The 17076-nt window shown below is 35.6% G+C and overlaps 1 protein-coding gene and 1 long non-coding RNA gene across 3 annotated transcripts; both read left to right on the top strand.

The window, feature by feature from the left end:
• The first annotated feature begins 668 nt into the window (after positions 1 to 668).
• Positions 669 to 12348, top strand: LOC103129873 (uncharacterized). Of its 2 annotated transcripts, none has more exons than XM_016665472.1 (9): positions 669 to 873; positions 8457 to 8522; positions 9074 to 9199; positions 9387 to 9461; positions 9613 to 9708; positions 10140 to 10225; positions 10866 to 10956; positions 11042 to 11125; positions 11850 to 12348. In XM_016665472.1, the coding sequence occupies exons 1-9, from the start codon at positions 865 to 867 to the stop codon at positions 11970 to 11972; spliced, it is 756 nt and encodes a 251-aa protein (XP_016520958.1). In that variant the 5' UTR covers positions 669 to 864; the 3' UTR covers positions 11973 to 12348. The 2 variants fall into 2 exon arrangements, with proteins under 2 accessions (XP_016520958.1, XP_016520959.1); XM_016665473.1 differs by lacking the exon at positions 669 to 873 and adding an exon at positions 5028 to 5272.
• Positions 12349 to 15871: 3523 nt separating this feature from the next.
• LOC107834334 (uncharacterized) lies at positions 15872 to 17016 on the top strand. The gene is made up of 3 exons (XR_001660125.1): positions 15872 to 15934; positions 16734 to 16853; positions 16940 to 17016. It is a non-coding gene; the product is annotated as an uncharacterized LOC107834334 (long non-coding RNA).
• Positions 17017 to 17076: the final 60 nt, after the last annotated feature.

Raw genomic sequence — 17076 nt, 5'->3', positions numbered from 1 at the left:
TGGATGGTTGTTTGATGGTTGATCCACCGTCATTTGTCGACTTCAACCAAAAATCAACGATTCTAACTATTTTTCAACGTTGATTTAACATCATGTGCTATCTGGGTACTTTTTTTTTTTGGCAGAAATTGACTTTGGCAAATTAAATGCAGGTGAGTTTATGGAAATGTGCTTTTTGGCATCAGCCTGTTTCCATATTTCATAATTTGTGAAATGGGACTTTCAGAATGTGGAGTCTAGTTTTTGTCTTTTTCCAGAATCGTCTCCTTAAATGTTTTAAAAGAAGCCTTTAATTTCTTTAAGTTTTACATATTTATATTGGGGTTTTTTATGCCTGACTTTAAAACTGTCATATTTTTCATTGTTAAATCAGACTTGATGCTTATTTACTCAGCACTTAAATCTTTTCACAATATTTTACTCATGAAGTAGATTTGTACTTGGGGGCGGGCAAGGTTTTTTGTCTTTTGTTTTCTGAGCCACCTCTCGTCAGATCCTCTCAAATGAAGATTTTATTCAGACCCTCATGTTTGTAGCAACCATAGACATAATATAGCATATTATGTCCCTAAATATAGTATATTATGTCTATGGCAGCAACCGGCAGGACCTCTGCAGTAAACCGGAAGTCAGGTGTTTCTCTGCTACTCGTGAAGAACCGACAAAATGGAAGCCGTCACCTTGGAAACCAGGATCGGGATCTTGGTGTCCGGTTAGCCGAATGCTAACATCCATTTACAGTCACTCCTCACGTATCTCTGCTAAATCTCAGACGGAAAACATCCCAGGGGATCCAAACGACTTCTTATTGAAACTACTGACCCATCGTGGCTCACTGCTGGAAATGGAGGACTCTCTGACATCATGCTGCTGGTAAGCTAACTGCTAACAACTTTTTTATAAAAGCGACGGAGATTTTATTTACAATGTTAGATTACGATGGAGCTAAATTGGGACAAAATTTGTTCAAAGATCAATTTTAAAATAATTTGTTTCAAATCGTTTTCTAAATGAAACTATGGCCCCAATTCAACTCCACAGTTATACAATTTTTTTATGAAGAGTGCCAAATTAGTTTTCATGTTGGTGACTATTGTATGGAGCTAAAACTGTTTCATAATTCACAAATGCAAAATGCATTATCTTAAATAATTTGACTAGATATTAAAATATGCCTTCCGTTAAAATTAATGGAGGCTTTAAAATGTTTATCCCATTGTTCATATTTCTGCATTTTGTTGATTCAAATGGGATTTTTATTTTTTAAACAGAATTTTACACATCACATTTGTCAGCTTTTACCAGTTTTTGTATTTTATTCTTTTGCTGTCAATGAAGGAAAACTGACATTATGTCCTCATTAGAGGAGAAATGTGCCTGTGTGTTGCATTATTTCTGAACCCCAGAAAAACCTAATCTTAAATTATTTAATAATTAGGATACTCGGAGCAACTTAAAAGTTGAGTATAAATTTCAAAAAAGTTTCAGTCATTAAATAAGAAGTCACGTCAAAGTAAAGGTAGGATTTTCAAATGTTATTTCCAGGGGTGTGAAATTAGTCACTTAAATTTTAGTTCTATTTTCTTCTATTCTTTTGAACAATTGAAAACTTAAATTTTAGAAATCCACTAAAGTTTCCCGACCACAGCTCCTTATATTTACCTGAAATTAGACTCAAATTTACAATTTCAGTCTAATTTAATAGGAGAGTTAGTATTAAATAATAGCTCTGCTCTGCTAGTATTTAACAAGCTCTGCACTGTAGGCAATACAATGTGTTCATTTTAAGCTACTAGTATATTTTCTCTGTGTGGATACAAAATGTTAGTTTTTGTTTCAGTAGATGTAGTAACTAAATGTGACCAGCAGGGGGAGCGCTAGTAACGAGCAAGAGTTTTAAAGGCAACATATTTATCTGTTCAGCTCATCAGAAAGTGGAGCTGAGACTGGATTAATTTTAAGACTGAAGCCACAAAGTTTGAAGGACACATTTGAGAATTTGGAGAACTTTAACATGACTTTATAAGGATTTTTATTCCTTTATAAATTTAGCATCCTTTGTTTTCTGCAGCTCTCTGGCATGGCTTCTTTTTCCTTCATTTCAGGTAGATGTGCACCAAAAAATTATCCTAACTCAACAACAGAGCTTTTATTGTGAAATCCCCAATTTTTAGAGTTTAATTACTTAATAAAATAAAGCAATGTTTAGATTTTAAAGGCTTCCACATGTTGTGTACAGTTGATCTTGTATTCATTTACTTTTTTTAGTATACTGTGTAGATTTGATTTAATGTCATCCGTCTAAATCTGTCACATGATGCACAACTTGAAATCTTGTTTTCCATTTAAGAGAAGTAAAATTAGTCATCATGACTTTATTTCAACTTTATTCTCCTACAACGTCTTGTTATACAGTTTTTAAAAAAAAATCTTATCACTTGTAATTTTGGACTTTATTCTAGTAACTTTTTTAGTTTATCTTGGTATGAAATATACAAATGGAACAACTTCTCGAATTAAACTTTATTCTTGTTTGACTTCTCATGAAGTTGAAATATTACCAGAATAAAGTCGTAATATATGTCAATATTTCAAGAATAGTCATTATTTCATTTTTGTATTATTTCAACTTTATTCTCGATTTATCGTAATATTACGACTTCTTATGCGTTTATTCTTGCTATGACTTTTCGTGAAGTTGAAATATTACGAGAATAAAGTCGTAATATGAGGAAAAGGTCAATATTTCGAGAATAGTCATATTATTCTTGTTTGACATTTTGTAATTTTGACTTTATTATGGTAATGTAAAAAAAATTATTTGCATGGATTATTACCAGAATTAAATCCTAATAGTACAACTTATCGCATTATTTAAACTTTATTCTCATAACACTATAATTTTATTCTTGTAATTTTTCTTTTCTGTTCTTTTTAGCGTTGATCTAATACTTTGTCGCAGTTTGTCTCCCCCTACTGGCTGAAGTCTTTTTTTCCCGTAGTGTTTATTTGAGCGTTTCATTTTAAACATTCTCAGTCATGGTTTGTGTTTTGCTTTAAAACGTCAAACTTTACGGAGACGAATGCTGGTGTTGACATTCGCAGGCTGGACCTGAAGTGGAGCAGCTGTGATGGTGTTTACGTCTCATCCGACGGATGGACGCGCTTTGCTTTACCGTTTTGAACAGCTGATGTGTGTGTGAGTGTGTGTGAGCTTTGGAAACAAGCAGCAACATTAATGTCTGCAACACGCAGTCGGCCTCTCCCCCTCTGGTTATTTTTAGTCTAAAGTCAACACAGCCCTGCTCTTAATGACCGCAGGATTCCTCTCTGCTTCACTCTGCTGCTTTGGTACATTATTCACCCTAAAAACAAACTGATTATTGGTGTATTTGGTTATAAAGTTAAACAAAACTGCACCCCTGATGGAGTTTTCAGCTCCTTGCTCAACATTAGCTATGCGTCTGGTTATTGTACTGCCCTCCTTCGATTTGGATCGCTGCTATTCTTCGTCGTAAAACTATAAAAAATGGTGTCAGGTCCTCCCAAACAAGGGTTTTGTTTCTGCAGACAGACCCCACTCCTGTATTTTATTTATAGCAACCAGCACAACCTCTGGAGTAAATGGGACGTCTGGTTTTTCTCTCCGACACACTTAAACCGAGGAAATGGGGGCCATTACCTGGGAAACCAGGAGCCGGATCGTTGAATGTGTCAGATTAGCTTAACGCAAATATCCATCCATGGTCGATTCCCATACTGGCAAAATGTCAAGGGGTTTGGATCGTCACAAGTTGGAGAAATCTAGGCTTTAGAGCTGAATACCTTGTCCAGAATAGATGAAATTCCTCAAAAACGTTTCAAAACTAATGAAAATTCAAAGTTCAGCGTGTGAAAAAGAAAATGGAGGGCTGGAGAGTTTGATGTTGGAGGCAGATTTAGATGGTGTGGCGGTTTAATCTGGGTTCTGGATGTCTGAGTTTCAGTGGAGCAACTGAATCCAAAGCTTTTTGGCAGGCAGAACGAAATTGTGCCTTCAGCTCTTTATACACCAAGGATTGGGCGAAAACAGCTAGCATATGGTCTGAAACACGGCATCATCCGCGTATCCATGGCTACATCCCACAGCAGGTTTGTTTCCCCCCCAACTCTGATTTCTTCACTCCAAAAAATCAGATTTGTGCCTCGTCCATATGTGGAACTAAATCACATCCATTGCATTTTATTCAACTTTTATGGCATTGATGTGAAACGTGTCGTAATTCTGCACCAGAAGAAGATGAACGAAATAAATCTGGACAAAAACAATGGCTGGAAATTCTAATTATTAAAATTCTGAACTTTAGCACTTTATCACTCTTTGCTGTAAATACGCATAAAAGTGGACAACTCTACAGAAACTCCATAAAACAGGTTTCCTCTAATGGTAACATTTGGCAGTGAGCAAATGAGGTTGCTTGACAGCGCTAAGCCCCGCCTCCTGACTCTGTTTTTACAGCTGCTACTTCCTGATAACATAGCCTGCCAAGAATGCTAAGGGCATTTAGCATAATCACTAATGATGGCAGATAAACGGTTTTCCTGTAATGTTAAGTTGGTTCTCAGCCATTAGCACATTTAGCATCAAGTAAACGAGGTTGATTGGCAGCGCTAAGCCCCGCCTCCTGACTCTGATTGACTGTTTTTGGTGCATTTCTTCAGACAGACATAGTAGTTGGAGGAGCTTGGTTTTTCTTTTCATGGATTCTCACTACATAGTGAGAGAGTAAATAAATACATAAACATATTTTTGTAAAGGTTGCATCCTGCAGCTTGATGTGTGGGGAGAGTTTAGGACACAAACATGATAGCAGGAAAGCGGCTAATTGGTGAGAACAACAACAGCATTAGCATCATGACTGGTGATAATGATCCTGAGATTTTTCAGGAGTCCAGCTGTTGTTGATATGTTTTAGATAATCAGATCTACTGTCGTCATTTAGAACCGCCATCTTTAATCACTTCTGTTAATTAACCTCCTCCCTTCTCTCCTCTGCTCAGCTGGTATTCCAAACTTGGTCATGTTCTTCTTTCTGCAGCCAAACACTCCCTAGCTTTAAACAACATTCACACACACACACACTCTCTCTCTCTCTGGCTCTCTCTCTCTCCAAAACACACACTCGGCTCTGTGCTCTTTCCGTTCCAGCTCGGCTCTCAGACGGCCGTCATCATGGCTCGCTGCTGGAGTTACTTAAGAGGACTCTCCATCTGCGTCACCGTGCTGCTGCTGGTAAGCTAAATGCTAACGGCTAACGACTCCATCTGAAGTTTCCATCTGTAACGTCAGATTAACCAAACACGAAAATCTAAATGTTAATTTTGGTGAATATCTAATTATCTTCCCAAAACGCTTTCCATCATCAGAGTTGACATTACATTGTTTTTCTTTTAGCTGATACTGGCGTTAAAAACGTCATCAATTATTACATCATCAATATATTTTACTTACTTTTTTGTATGGATGTTTTTAATTCAGATTTTCATGTTTATTTTCATCTATTTTTTATATGAGAAAATGAAACAACATATTTAATCAGCTTTCAACAATTAATTTTATTAAATGATAATATTGAGCAACATTTTTATTACAGTTTTTATTGTATTTTATTTTTATTACAATAAACAATGTAGAAGTGCAAAACTGAAAAATTTAAGAAAAATAACATCAGGCTATTGAGACTCTGCTTTATATACATTTCCTTTCAGAATTAATTTAAATATTTAATATTTTTTCTAGTTACAAACTCAAAGATTAATATTTTTTGGCAAAAAAAATGGTTGATAATTCAAATGTTTACAGAAGGTTTTGACCATTTTTCATTTTAAAATAACTAAAGCTCAGTCAGATTGGATGGAGGACATCTTGAAACATTTTTTTATCCTATGGATATTCTTGAACTTGGTTCTAGACTTTGACTAGACCATCATCCACGCCAACATCCAACAGGTTTTCTTCCAGGATTTTCCTGAATTTATCTTCATCCAACTTCTCCGTCCCTCCTAAAGGATTAAATCCCACAGCATGATAGTGCTAACACCATGTTTTACCATGAAGAAGATGTGTGTAAGCTGATATAAACCAGTACATGCATGGGTTGGTAGAAAAGGTTTCTTTCAACAATCATATTTACTGTAAATGTATTACAGTTGAGCTGATATTAAATTTCACACAGGTTGATTCGATTCTCTAATTAAGTGACTTGATTGCAGTTGAGATGTTTTTAATTAGATTATATCTCTTTCCTAAATAGGTTGTTTAAGTCATGAAAAGCTTTTCACTAGATTGTCAAACAGATTGAGGTTGTAGATATTGTCAAATATGTTCGTAACAATAAACTATTTATGTTGTTCTAAATAAATGACTTTAAGAGAAAATTCAGATGTAATGAATGTCAGGAGGTGGATCAGTAAGGAAACAGGAAAATCACCAGTTTTGCAGATGATGCTGTGTTTTCTTTAAACGTGTTTTCTGATTTTTCCTACAGAAATTAAAACTCCTTTAAGTGTCGCAGTAAAACCTTCATGTTACTTATATTATTTCTTATTTTTACCTGACATTTGTGATGTCGTCTAATCAGCTAAGCTCCAGAGGATCCAAACAAAGTTTACCGGCTTCGTGTTGGTCGGAGTAGAAATTTTGAAAATCTGTTTGTGAAATAAAAACTCATCCATGTTTGCAGCTGTGTTTATTCTGATACATCTGATATATTTTTACTGTTATGTTGGACAGTACAGGTATGCCTGAGCATGTTTGTGTAATTAGCGGTTAGTCTTTGCTCATTTCCTCTTGTCGTCGTCTTCCTGCTGACCGTTTCCTCATTTCTTTCATTTTCCAGAAAATTCTCACCTTTTTGTTTCCACCTCGCATATTTTTCGACATTTCTTCACTTTTATCTTGGCCCGTTTCCAAAGCTCGCCTGCCGGCTGCTTGTCCACCTTCCTTGCTGCAGCCCTGTGTGATTACATTGGCTTCTGTGGCTATTTTTATTTTAATTTCTACCGTTTGGAGTCACTTTTTCCTGCTTCCTGTTCCTGTTGCTGAGCTGCTTATCGGCCGATTGCAGTGATTCTGTTGAATGTTTCTTTTCAACTTGACCGTAAAGCTCATGAGACTTTCACTCCCAGGCTTAGGATTTTACTGTTGAGGCTCATTTTCTGATTAGGTTCAGATTAACCGCCTGGTTTCTTTTTTCATGTTTTAATTTGGTTTCTAACTGGATTTGAAGAGCTGTTGGTGTTTGTGTCACATTGTCTTTACCTCTATTGTCTCTCTGCGGTTGCATACCTTTACATCTATTTTAAGTTTGTTGCCAAAGCAGTGAGGAATCTGCAGTCGTCCACATTTAAGACCAAATGTAGCTGAAACCAGAGCTGACTTTTTCATATTTATTTAAATCTTTTTAATGTTGGTTTAGATTATTTCCATTTGCTGAATAGATTTTATACATTGTTCTCAATGTTTTATTTTTCCTTTGAAAGCTTTTCACAATCGTTTGCTGGATTTGTGTTTCCAGGCGTTGGCCAAAGTAATTACTTTTTATTTCCTTACTCTGTTTTGTGACCAACTTCATGGTCTTCTGGGAGTTATTGTCCATTTCTGAACCCAAGCTTTGACTTCCTGGTTGACGTTTTTAAATGTTGCTTCAACTTTCCAAAATTAAGGTCTTTTTAATAATGTCTGTTTGTGAAGTGCACCAATCCCTCCTGTTCAGTCCCCTAAAGTCGTACTTGTGTAAAAATAGCACCACAACAAACATTTTTACTCAAGTAAAAGTAAAAAGTAGCCAACAAATTACTCTAGTAAGAATAAAAATTACTCAAGTACTGAGTAGCTGATCAAAACATAAAATAGTTAAATTAATTACATCAACAAACGGACCAAAGTATAAAGTTATATTCAAAATTTTGCTAATCTAAATGGCAAAATTTCAGAAATAATTTATATAAACAATACAGTTACAAAATGACAAAATAAGACTTGTGAAACAGCTGCAGCTGCGTGTCTGGTACATTGTTGGTTAAAACATTCACTTTTTCAAAATTTGTATTTTTTTTCTCAAAATTTTAACTTTTTTCTCTCAGAATTCAGTTTTTCTTTTTCCCTCAAGGGATTAAAGTGAGAAGTCAAAGTTCTGAGATTAAAGTCAGGATTCATGGTTTCATGGTGGCTATTGGTTCCAGTCCTCTGTAGATTATCCTGGTGTTCAGCTCAAACCTGGAAGTTTGTTTTTCTCTCTGAAACAGTTTGATAAAACTGCAGCTGGGAGTCGCTGAGCCTCCAGGCTCCCAGCTGACGGGACTCTGCTCCGACTCTCTTTCCCCCTCGGGATGATGAGCGTTTTCAGAGGAATGCTGCCGCCGTTAGGCTCCGCCCCCTTCGGGAAGCGCCATGACTCCTCTCTCTGGCTCTGCAGGTGTCTGGTGTGGTGATGATCGGTGTTGGATTCTCGTCAATTGAAGGAAACGTACCCGTTGCCCAGGTAACCACGCTGACACTTTAACATAACCTCACATTTTACGGCTTTTTCCTGCAATATTTGTGAATTTTATTGACTATTTTATGTAAATGAAAGAATGAAGTTTAAGCTTTTGACTTTCATCTGTGTGTGTTTTGAAAACATTAGAGCTAAAATTTGTTTATTTTAATGTTTTTCTGGAGAAAATTAGAAGAAAAATGACTTGCTAATCTGAAAGATTAAGATATCCAGTGTTTTGTTTTTACTTGTTGTTTAGCCCTGCTTCTTTTTTCCTTTCACTAAACTTTCCATTAATATGCTTTAATACAACCAATTTCTGTGACTTACTCTTCATTTGGAGTCTCTGGACAGGTAATTGGGGCCATGATTGAACATTTCTGTTTTCAAAATGATTTTTATTTGTTTTACGTAACATCCTAATTTTCTAAGTTTTATATTTTTAACATTCTTAAGCCAAAATCATCAAAGTTACTGAGATAACATTTTCAGTTTGGTTAAATAAATCTCTCGTATGAAGCTGACATTACATGTTTTTCTTTTTAAATCTGTTTCAGTTGTTCGCGCAGTTATCGATTAGCGACGGTTTATTGGCTCTGCAGGTGTTCGGTCCGATCACGGTGGTTCTGTCTGTTCTGGGCATCAGTGCTGCGGTTTCAAACTACAAACCTTTGCTGCTGCTGGTAACTTAAAATATATAGTTTTATTATTTTGAACATCCAGATTGTTTGGGTTATTATAAAATATGTTTATTTAAAATATTGATCTCCAGTGATTTGATTAGATCTGACTTTAATGATATTTTCTTAACATTTCTTTCATCAGAACCAGTAAATAATAGTTTTAATGTAATAATCTGATGTTCTGCAGTTTTCTGCTCTGATTTTTGTGGAGTTCGTGGCTCTGATGATCGTCGCCTCTCCGTTGGTTCACGTTGAAGCCGAGGTATTGCAGAGTTCATTACAGTAATTTCATTTAAAATTGCATTTTAACGAAATAATCTTTAATATTCACCATGTGTTCTTGTTTAGCAGATTGTTAATCTGGCTTTGAGGTTCCTCTCTTTGACTGGGTTTTGTTGGTTCTGGTTCTGCAGGTGAACATCGCTGTGGAGGACGTTTTCCTGAACGTCACTCCTCTTCACACAGCTGAGCACTTCATCCAGACGGAGCTGAAGAAACTCCAGAACTCAGTGAGCCGCAATATTAGGCTTCAGTGTTTCAGTTCACTTTCCTTTTTAAAGTTAATTTTTATTCTTTAATGACATTTTTTATTTTAATCTAATTAATTTACTTATTTTTCATTATTATAATTTTAAAATGCATTATATTTTTAGCCAGTTACTCTTCCGCTTTAAATTTTAATTTTTAAAAAACTATTTTTAATTATTTTGTAACTTACAAAAAATATTTTTTATTTTTTCCAAGTTCACGCTTCGTTTTAAGTTTTTGTATTTTTATTTAATTTATGTTTTATTTTTAAAACAATTTTTTACTTATTTTTGAAATTCAAAAAATATTTGGAGGCTATTTGAATAGCCTTCCTGCTGCAGCTTGTTTGTTTTTTTCTGATACTGATTACCAATAAAAATAAATTTCTCTGTGGTGAATGTTTGTTTCCTAGGATTCCTGCTGCGGTTTAAGAAGTTTTGAGGATTGGGGGAATCACCTCCCTGACTCCTGCTCATGCACGCCCCCTGCTGGCCTGAGGTTAGTTCAGCGCAGTTTATGGCATTTTATGCATAAACTGCCATATAAATAGCTTATAATATAAAAAATATTATCAATTTTTTTCTCTTGCCCATATAGTTTTAATACTTTTGCCGACTGAAGTTGAAAAATGCATTTTTAATTGGAACCAATCATGCTGAAGGAACACAAACTCCTTTATTTAATTTAACAGAAAAACAAAAGGAAAAACCTCCCAGCAAACCTGACCAGGTATTTATGATATTTGCATAAAAACTGAAAGTGTTATGACAGAATAAATAAATTAAAACTTTTAGTTATCAGGTTATGAACAGGATCTATTCAACTGGTTCATCACATGTGAGCTAACTGCTGCCCCCTGCAGGCTGAATAAAGCATTTACTGCAGAACCGGGAGGGTTCCTCTCAAGACAATTAAACTAAGGAAAAAATAACTACAATAATATTTAGACAATAAAGTCGAACGAGAATAAAGTGAAACACTAACAGGATAAAATCTGAATATTTTCAGAAGAATAAAGTTGGAATTTTTCCAGAATAAAGTCATAACATTACGACATCTTGTGGTCTCTCTTTATTCTTATGAATATACATTTTATTTTCTTATCGCGGTCCTGACCTGTTTCCTCTGTGTTCCTCAGCTCTCAGACCAGTAACTCCAGCTCACTGGGATCCTGTGTGATGACTGGAAAAAGTCGTCATCCTTCAGATAAACTCTGGGTTCACGCTGAGGTATCGCCGCTTCTCTCACAGACTGGTGATGTTCTGTCCCTCCGTCCCTCTGAACCAGTTTTGTTCTGATCCGTCTGTCGCTCAGGCCTGTGGTCCCATCCTGAAGAGCTACCTGGGATTCCCGATCAAACTCCGGATCGGAATAATCTCTGCCTTCGCCACCATCGCGGTAAACCAGAAGCAGCTTCTTGTTATTGTTTTCACCGTTTTATGGAGCGAAAACACTGAAAATATTACACTCAGAATGTCACAACGTGTAAATGGATTCTGTCTGATGGTCTCGTACATTTAAATAAATATCTACTTTTGGAAATTAGTTTTTACAATAAGAGGATGGGAAATGATTTAAAAATGACAACAGCTCTAAAACCACATTTCTGGTCCTTTACTGTCATTTTTGTGGAAATTCAATGCAAACATTTCTGGAAAAAATGAAAAACTGTCAAAAATTTGCATTTATATTTTAAAACATGAGCTGGTTATTTTTAATGTTGTGTATGTTTGTAAATTTAGCTCTATTTTAGGACGTGAAATGAAGATAAACCTAAAATTTTTCATAAACAGGATGTTTTTTTCTTCTTTGAGGGATAGAAAATTATGTTGTGTAAAAAAAGCACATATATCTGAGCATAATGAGAAGGAAACCAGATGTGAAAGCATATTTCTGGTTCTTTTGCTGTCATTTTTTGTGAAAATTTAATGCAAACATTTCTGGAAAAAAGTGAAAAATTGTTAAAAATCTGATGAAAATGTTGCATATTTCTAAAAATATTTACATTATTATGTTTCATGGGCCGTTTCTTGAGGTTCCCACCTGTGTGTTGGACATGTCCCAATGCTGTGTGTGTGTGTGTGTGTGTGTGTGTGTGTGTGTGTGTGTGTGTGTGTTGCAGATAACCGCCATCGTTCTGTGCCTGGTTCTGGGTCTGGAGGATCGCTTAAAGAAGCCTCCGGTTGAGATAACGATCGACGACTTCAACAGAGTCAAATATCAACCCAAACCTTCCCTCTCCTGACCTCTGACCCCTCAGCCACACAGAACGGACACTGATGCTAACATGTAGCCTTTAAGTGGAGCTAGCGAGAACAACACAGGAAGTGCTGAGAGGTTATAAACCAGAAACGGGTATCATTCATTTGGACTTTCTTAGTTTCCACCATCATGGCTTTTCATTTTAGTTTTTCACAGATTTATTTGTTTAAACACAACTGAGAGCACAGGTTTGAATTCCCAGCGTATTTCCTCTGTAATGCAGATTCACTCTCCCACTAAGGTAAAGTCTCTCTGATGGTCCAGTGGATTCGGTTCGATTTGGGACCAAAGTTGCAACATTTGTTATGTTTTCAGCTGCTGTGTTCCTCTTTACAAACCAACCAAACCTTTAGAAAAACCTGTTCCCCTCCTGGCCTGTGGGGGCGCTGCACCAAGAACCACTGAAGGAAACGACATGAAATCCTCTGAGCACAACTTCCTTCTTCACAAAATGAAAACAAACATGGAGTAGCGTCAGATTTTAGCCGTTGTAGGATTTTTCTTTAGTCTTTTACAAAAGACTACGAGACATTTTTCCTGCTAGCGCTAGGCTTGCATGTCTGTTTTGATGTATTTACCCAGAATTCCCTGCGCTGCAGTCCACTTCCTGCTTTTGGAGCGGTCTCCGGTCCGCTTGACATCACATTTGCACCAGAGTTCACTTTTTTGTTCAGTTTCACATTCACTTCTCTGAAACAAACCAAACTTTGTGGGGTTTTTGATTTCTCTTCTTCTTGGAAGAACTGGAAGAGTTCATTCAAATAATTTGGTTTCCAGATATTTGGGCACCAAAATTCATAAAATTATGAACATTTAGGAATAGTTCACGCACTTCTGATAACTCCACTGCAAAACCACCAAATGTTACCAAGTTTTTGTCGATTTTTTGTGGCCAAATTAAAATTAAAAGCCCAAATTGATAGCTACATTTATGAAAACATGAAGTTCTAATTAGAACAATTTGCACATAATTTTGCACATTTTCTTTAATGACACAAATTTCTGCTGTTTTTTGTTGTTGTTGTGTTCTTGGGAAATCTTGTCCTTCAGAGGCTGAAGAGACCCTAGTGCTGGATCAGGATTCCTGTTTTTTATTTTATAAATAGGATCCAGTGTTGAAAAACTGCTTAACCTTAAAGTGTTTCTATGTTTGCAGAATATGATTTAAAATTTAATATATAGAAAAATGCTGTCTTCCTGTCTGAAGTGTGCTTTGTAAATAAAATGAGTTTACTTTAAAGTTAAATCAGTGTTTTGTCTGCAGTTACATCTAAATGCCACAAGGTGGCAGAAGCGACTGATGGGAATTTTTCAAATCTGAACTTTTTCTCTTAATTTTAATGATTAAATTCAAAAGAAACGACACATGTAAAATTATATTTACAGTAATAATTAACTCCTAACCTTCAGTCAGTTTTGATTGAATGAAGGGAGAAAAACTAAGTTGCATCAATCCGAACGCACGTTTTACGTTCAGGAAACAAAAACATCGAAACACGTTAAATATTTGGTCAATGTTCCATTAATTAAAGCAACTCTGAACAGGTTGGTGTTTGTTTACCACGTATTTCTCACGCTTGCTTCTCGGAGCACCTGGGGTTTGCAGCTGAGTGGAGTCACATGCAGGGTAATCTGGGGTTAACCACATCACTCTGCATCAGATTGCTCTGATTCTGGAGTTCTCTAGAACTACATCAAACTATACAGAATATTACAATGACAAACTGAACTTTTCTTGTTTTAGGACAGTCAGGATTACCAAGATGTTTTCTAAATGCCAGAATAATGAGAGACTATTCACTTAAATTACTCATCTGGGAAACAAAGATGATGATGTCATAGCTTGGTAAGCATCTGACAGGAAGTGACACGTTAAGACAAAGAAGCTTTAGACTCCAGCTGAACCTTAAAATCTACGCTAGCTCATTTGAGTAACAGATTGTTAAACTGGACCATGAAGGGCAGCGAAACTGACGCCCTGAACCCCCTGACTGTTCACACGGACAGGGAAGATGAAACGGACCGACCAGCTGCATGTTGTTAATGTTATAACTGAACCTAAAAACACCAGATTCCACAGCACATCTAAAAGTCATAGTCAAGCTAGCATAGCTGACCAAATTTTCTCTTCTGACCCATTTTTGAGTTTTAATTAAAACATTTTTCTGACTTTGTTATCTAACCTTTTTTTAAGTTTTCTCCTGCTTTTGTGGCCTTTGTTTATTGGTTGTCAGACAGGAAGTGGGTAATCAGAGGGGCAAAGGTCAACAGACTGGGACTGAAACCTGCGACTAAGGCCTCTGTATATGAGTCGCAGACGGTTATATTTCTGAAATCTAAACGCTCATTAGTGTGAAACCTTTATCCATGAAGCTGATTATGTCCATTTCTCTCATGTTTGTGCCAATCTTCTCTCTACTTTTCTCTTCTTGATGAAGTTTCCCTTTCAGCTGCCACTAAATGGGGTCACTGGTTTTGTTACCAGCAGAAATAATCTGACATCATCAGCAGCCAGAAATGTTTTTGAGCCAGTCGATGTCTCTCTCTTCATCTCCACCTGTTAGCAGGTTTTGGTTTTTCATTGCTGGTGTGAAAACCACATTCAGACGTTAACATTTAACTTCATCTTTAAACAGCCAAGCTCTGTTGTGGAAAAAAGTCAATGCTGATTTTGGCTTTTGCAGCTTTAAACCCTGGTGTGAGTCTATCAATGTCTCCAAAATTATTTTCCCGTTTTTGTGTATTATTGTTAAAAATATTTCTTTAATTCTGCTTGAAAAAGTCTTGAAGCGTGGAAATGAGGTCCTCAAATTAATGAGGTAATTCACTGTTGTTGTTTATGAAATGTGTTTATTTTGATACTTCCTCATGCAGATCATTGGTCGGTTTCACTGATTGGCTGCAGATTTGCTCTAGATGTCGAAATGATTCATTTCACTGTTCAGATTCTCTGCAGACGGTTTTATTGACACTCACCTTTGTCTCTGCACAGTTCAGTTCCCTCTGTCTCTATGGTCTAGTCAAAGTAAGACAGAAAGCATGGAAAGAAATAACTGCTGTCTGAAGAACGTTTTTATGTTGTTCACTGTTGCTTTTGGGGTAAGTAGAATCCTTTAATTTCATTTAATTGATAGTGTTGCTAACATTCTTCCTAAATAATTTTATATAATCTTCATTAATTAATAAAGTAAATTATTTTTACTTGAGACCAGCAAGTAAAAATAATCGGAACTTTGCTTTTAATGAAAATGTTTACATGAAAATGGTTTTCATAGCAGTACTTACTAGAAAGGAGGCAGAAATAAAACTATCAAAAAAAATATCCATTTGCAATTATTTTGATATCTTCTGATATTTGATATTTATGTTTGTTTCATGTTTTTTGATGCCTAAAAAACAGTGACAGTCCTGGCCTTTCTGTCTATTTGTGTAGTTATAAGGATTTATTTATTTTAAACTGAGGAGTTACTGTCTATCCTTGATAAATATTCATAATTGTTCAACATCATCAGTTTTTCTGCACTAATCTGTCACTTTCATATTTACTGTAGTCTAAAGGAATCAGGAGGTTTTTCAATCACTTTTTTGTCATAAATGTTTTTATGTCCAGCATCGTTCAGTCTGTGTCGCCCTCTAGTGTTAAATGCAGAAATTACAATTGTGACAACAAGCAGAAAAAATTACCATTTTTAAATTAACTTATTTAAAAATGTGATTTATGTGGATCAAATGTGACTCACCAAGTTAAAATATTACATTATGAAATATTTAATTACATGTAACACAGGATTTTTTTTAATTTTCACAATTTTAGTTTTGGAAATGTGAATTTTTTATATATTATTTTTTCTCCTTGTTTTTGTTGACTAAATCTATGCATAACTTCTTTAGGTTTCTGGGATTCTGTTTATCTGCCTGTTATGCAACACTGGAGCTGAGAAAGTGGTAAAACACAACAAGCTTTACTGTTAAATCTTCATATTTAAAGTTCTATCAGTTTCTGTTTCAGAAGAATATTTATTATCTGGGGAGATAATTAATATTTTCAGATGGGATCCTGTGAGTATTTGTGTTTAATATATAACCTGCTGTCTGTAAATCTTTGTATCATATTTTTATTGTTTGTGACAGAAAAATTAATTTAAATTTTGTCTCTTCAGACTCACGTTAGTCCAGTCTTTCTCAAACTGTGGTCTGCAGACTTTAATATTGCAGAAGAGGATATTTTGTTTCTGTCAAAGCAACTCGAGTCTATTTTTTACTTTAATTGTGCTTCTAAATTATCAATAACCCTAAAATGTTATTAATGCAAACACTTGTAGCAAATTCTTTTGTATTCCATGTGTTTGACGTCAAATAAGTCAGAGTGCCCCAAGTGGAATTGTTCATGACAATAAGTGAGTTAAGAGACTAATAGTTTTATTTCAGGTTGTATGTTGAGAGCTTGTGTTATTGTGGGGCAATTTAAATTTAAATTAGTGTTTGTGAAATGGGTTAAGTGGTCGTTGGAGAAACTCAGCTTTAGTCCAGTGATTTAAAGTTTCTCTGATGAAATAAAATCCAATAGTTTTTGGTCCAGTTAAACTTTTACTTTGAACGGAGCTCAATAATGCCAAGAACAACTGATGCTGACTTCTAATCTGGCACCACATAACCTGGCTTCAGAATTAGATGGATGGATGTCGATCATCATGTAATAATCAGTTTCAGCTGTAAGTTTTGTGTTTCTGCTCTCATTAATCAGATACAAGAACTGGACGCCCCCAGGAGGCTGAGGCTCTGGGTGTTTGCCATCATGCTTCTTGTTATTTCCATTTTTGGCAGATGGGCAACATGCACCGAGAGTAAATGCTGCCTCAAAGCTGTATGTACCACAGTTCAAGCATTTCATTCAAATCAATAATAAATTAAAAATTATGTTATCAATTATCTACACTGTTTTCTGTGCAGTTTGCAGTGATCAATGGGATCGGAATGGTCGTCATGATCATCTTTGGGATTCATGTTGCTGTTTTTAAAAGCCAGGTAATTTACTGTAATTTACATTATTGGTGCAGAAAAAATAAAGTTATTATGGCGGATGAGTG

Source organism: Poecilia formosa, unplaced genomic scaffold (assembly GCF_000485575.1).
Source record: "Poecilia formosa unplaced genomic scaffold, Poecilia_formosa-5.1.2 Scaffold588, whole genome shotgun sequence".
NCBI lineage: Eukaryota > Metazoa > Chordata > Actinopteri > Cyprinodontiformes > Poeciliidae > Poecilia > Poecilia formosa.
Note: the sequence above shows the minus strand (reverse complement) of the source record. Positions and strands in the feature narration are given on the sequence as shown.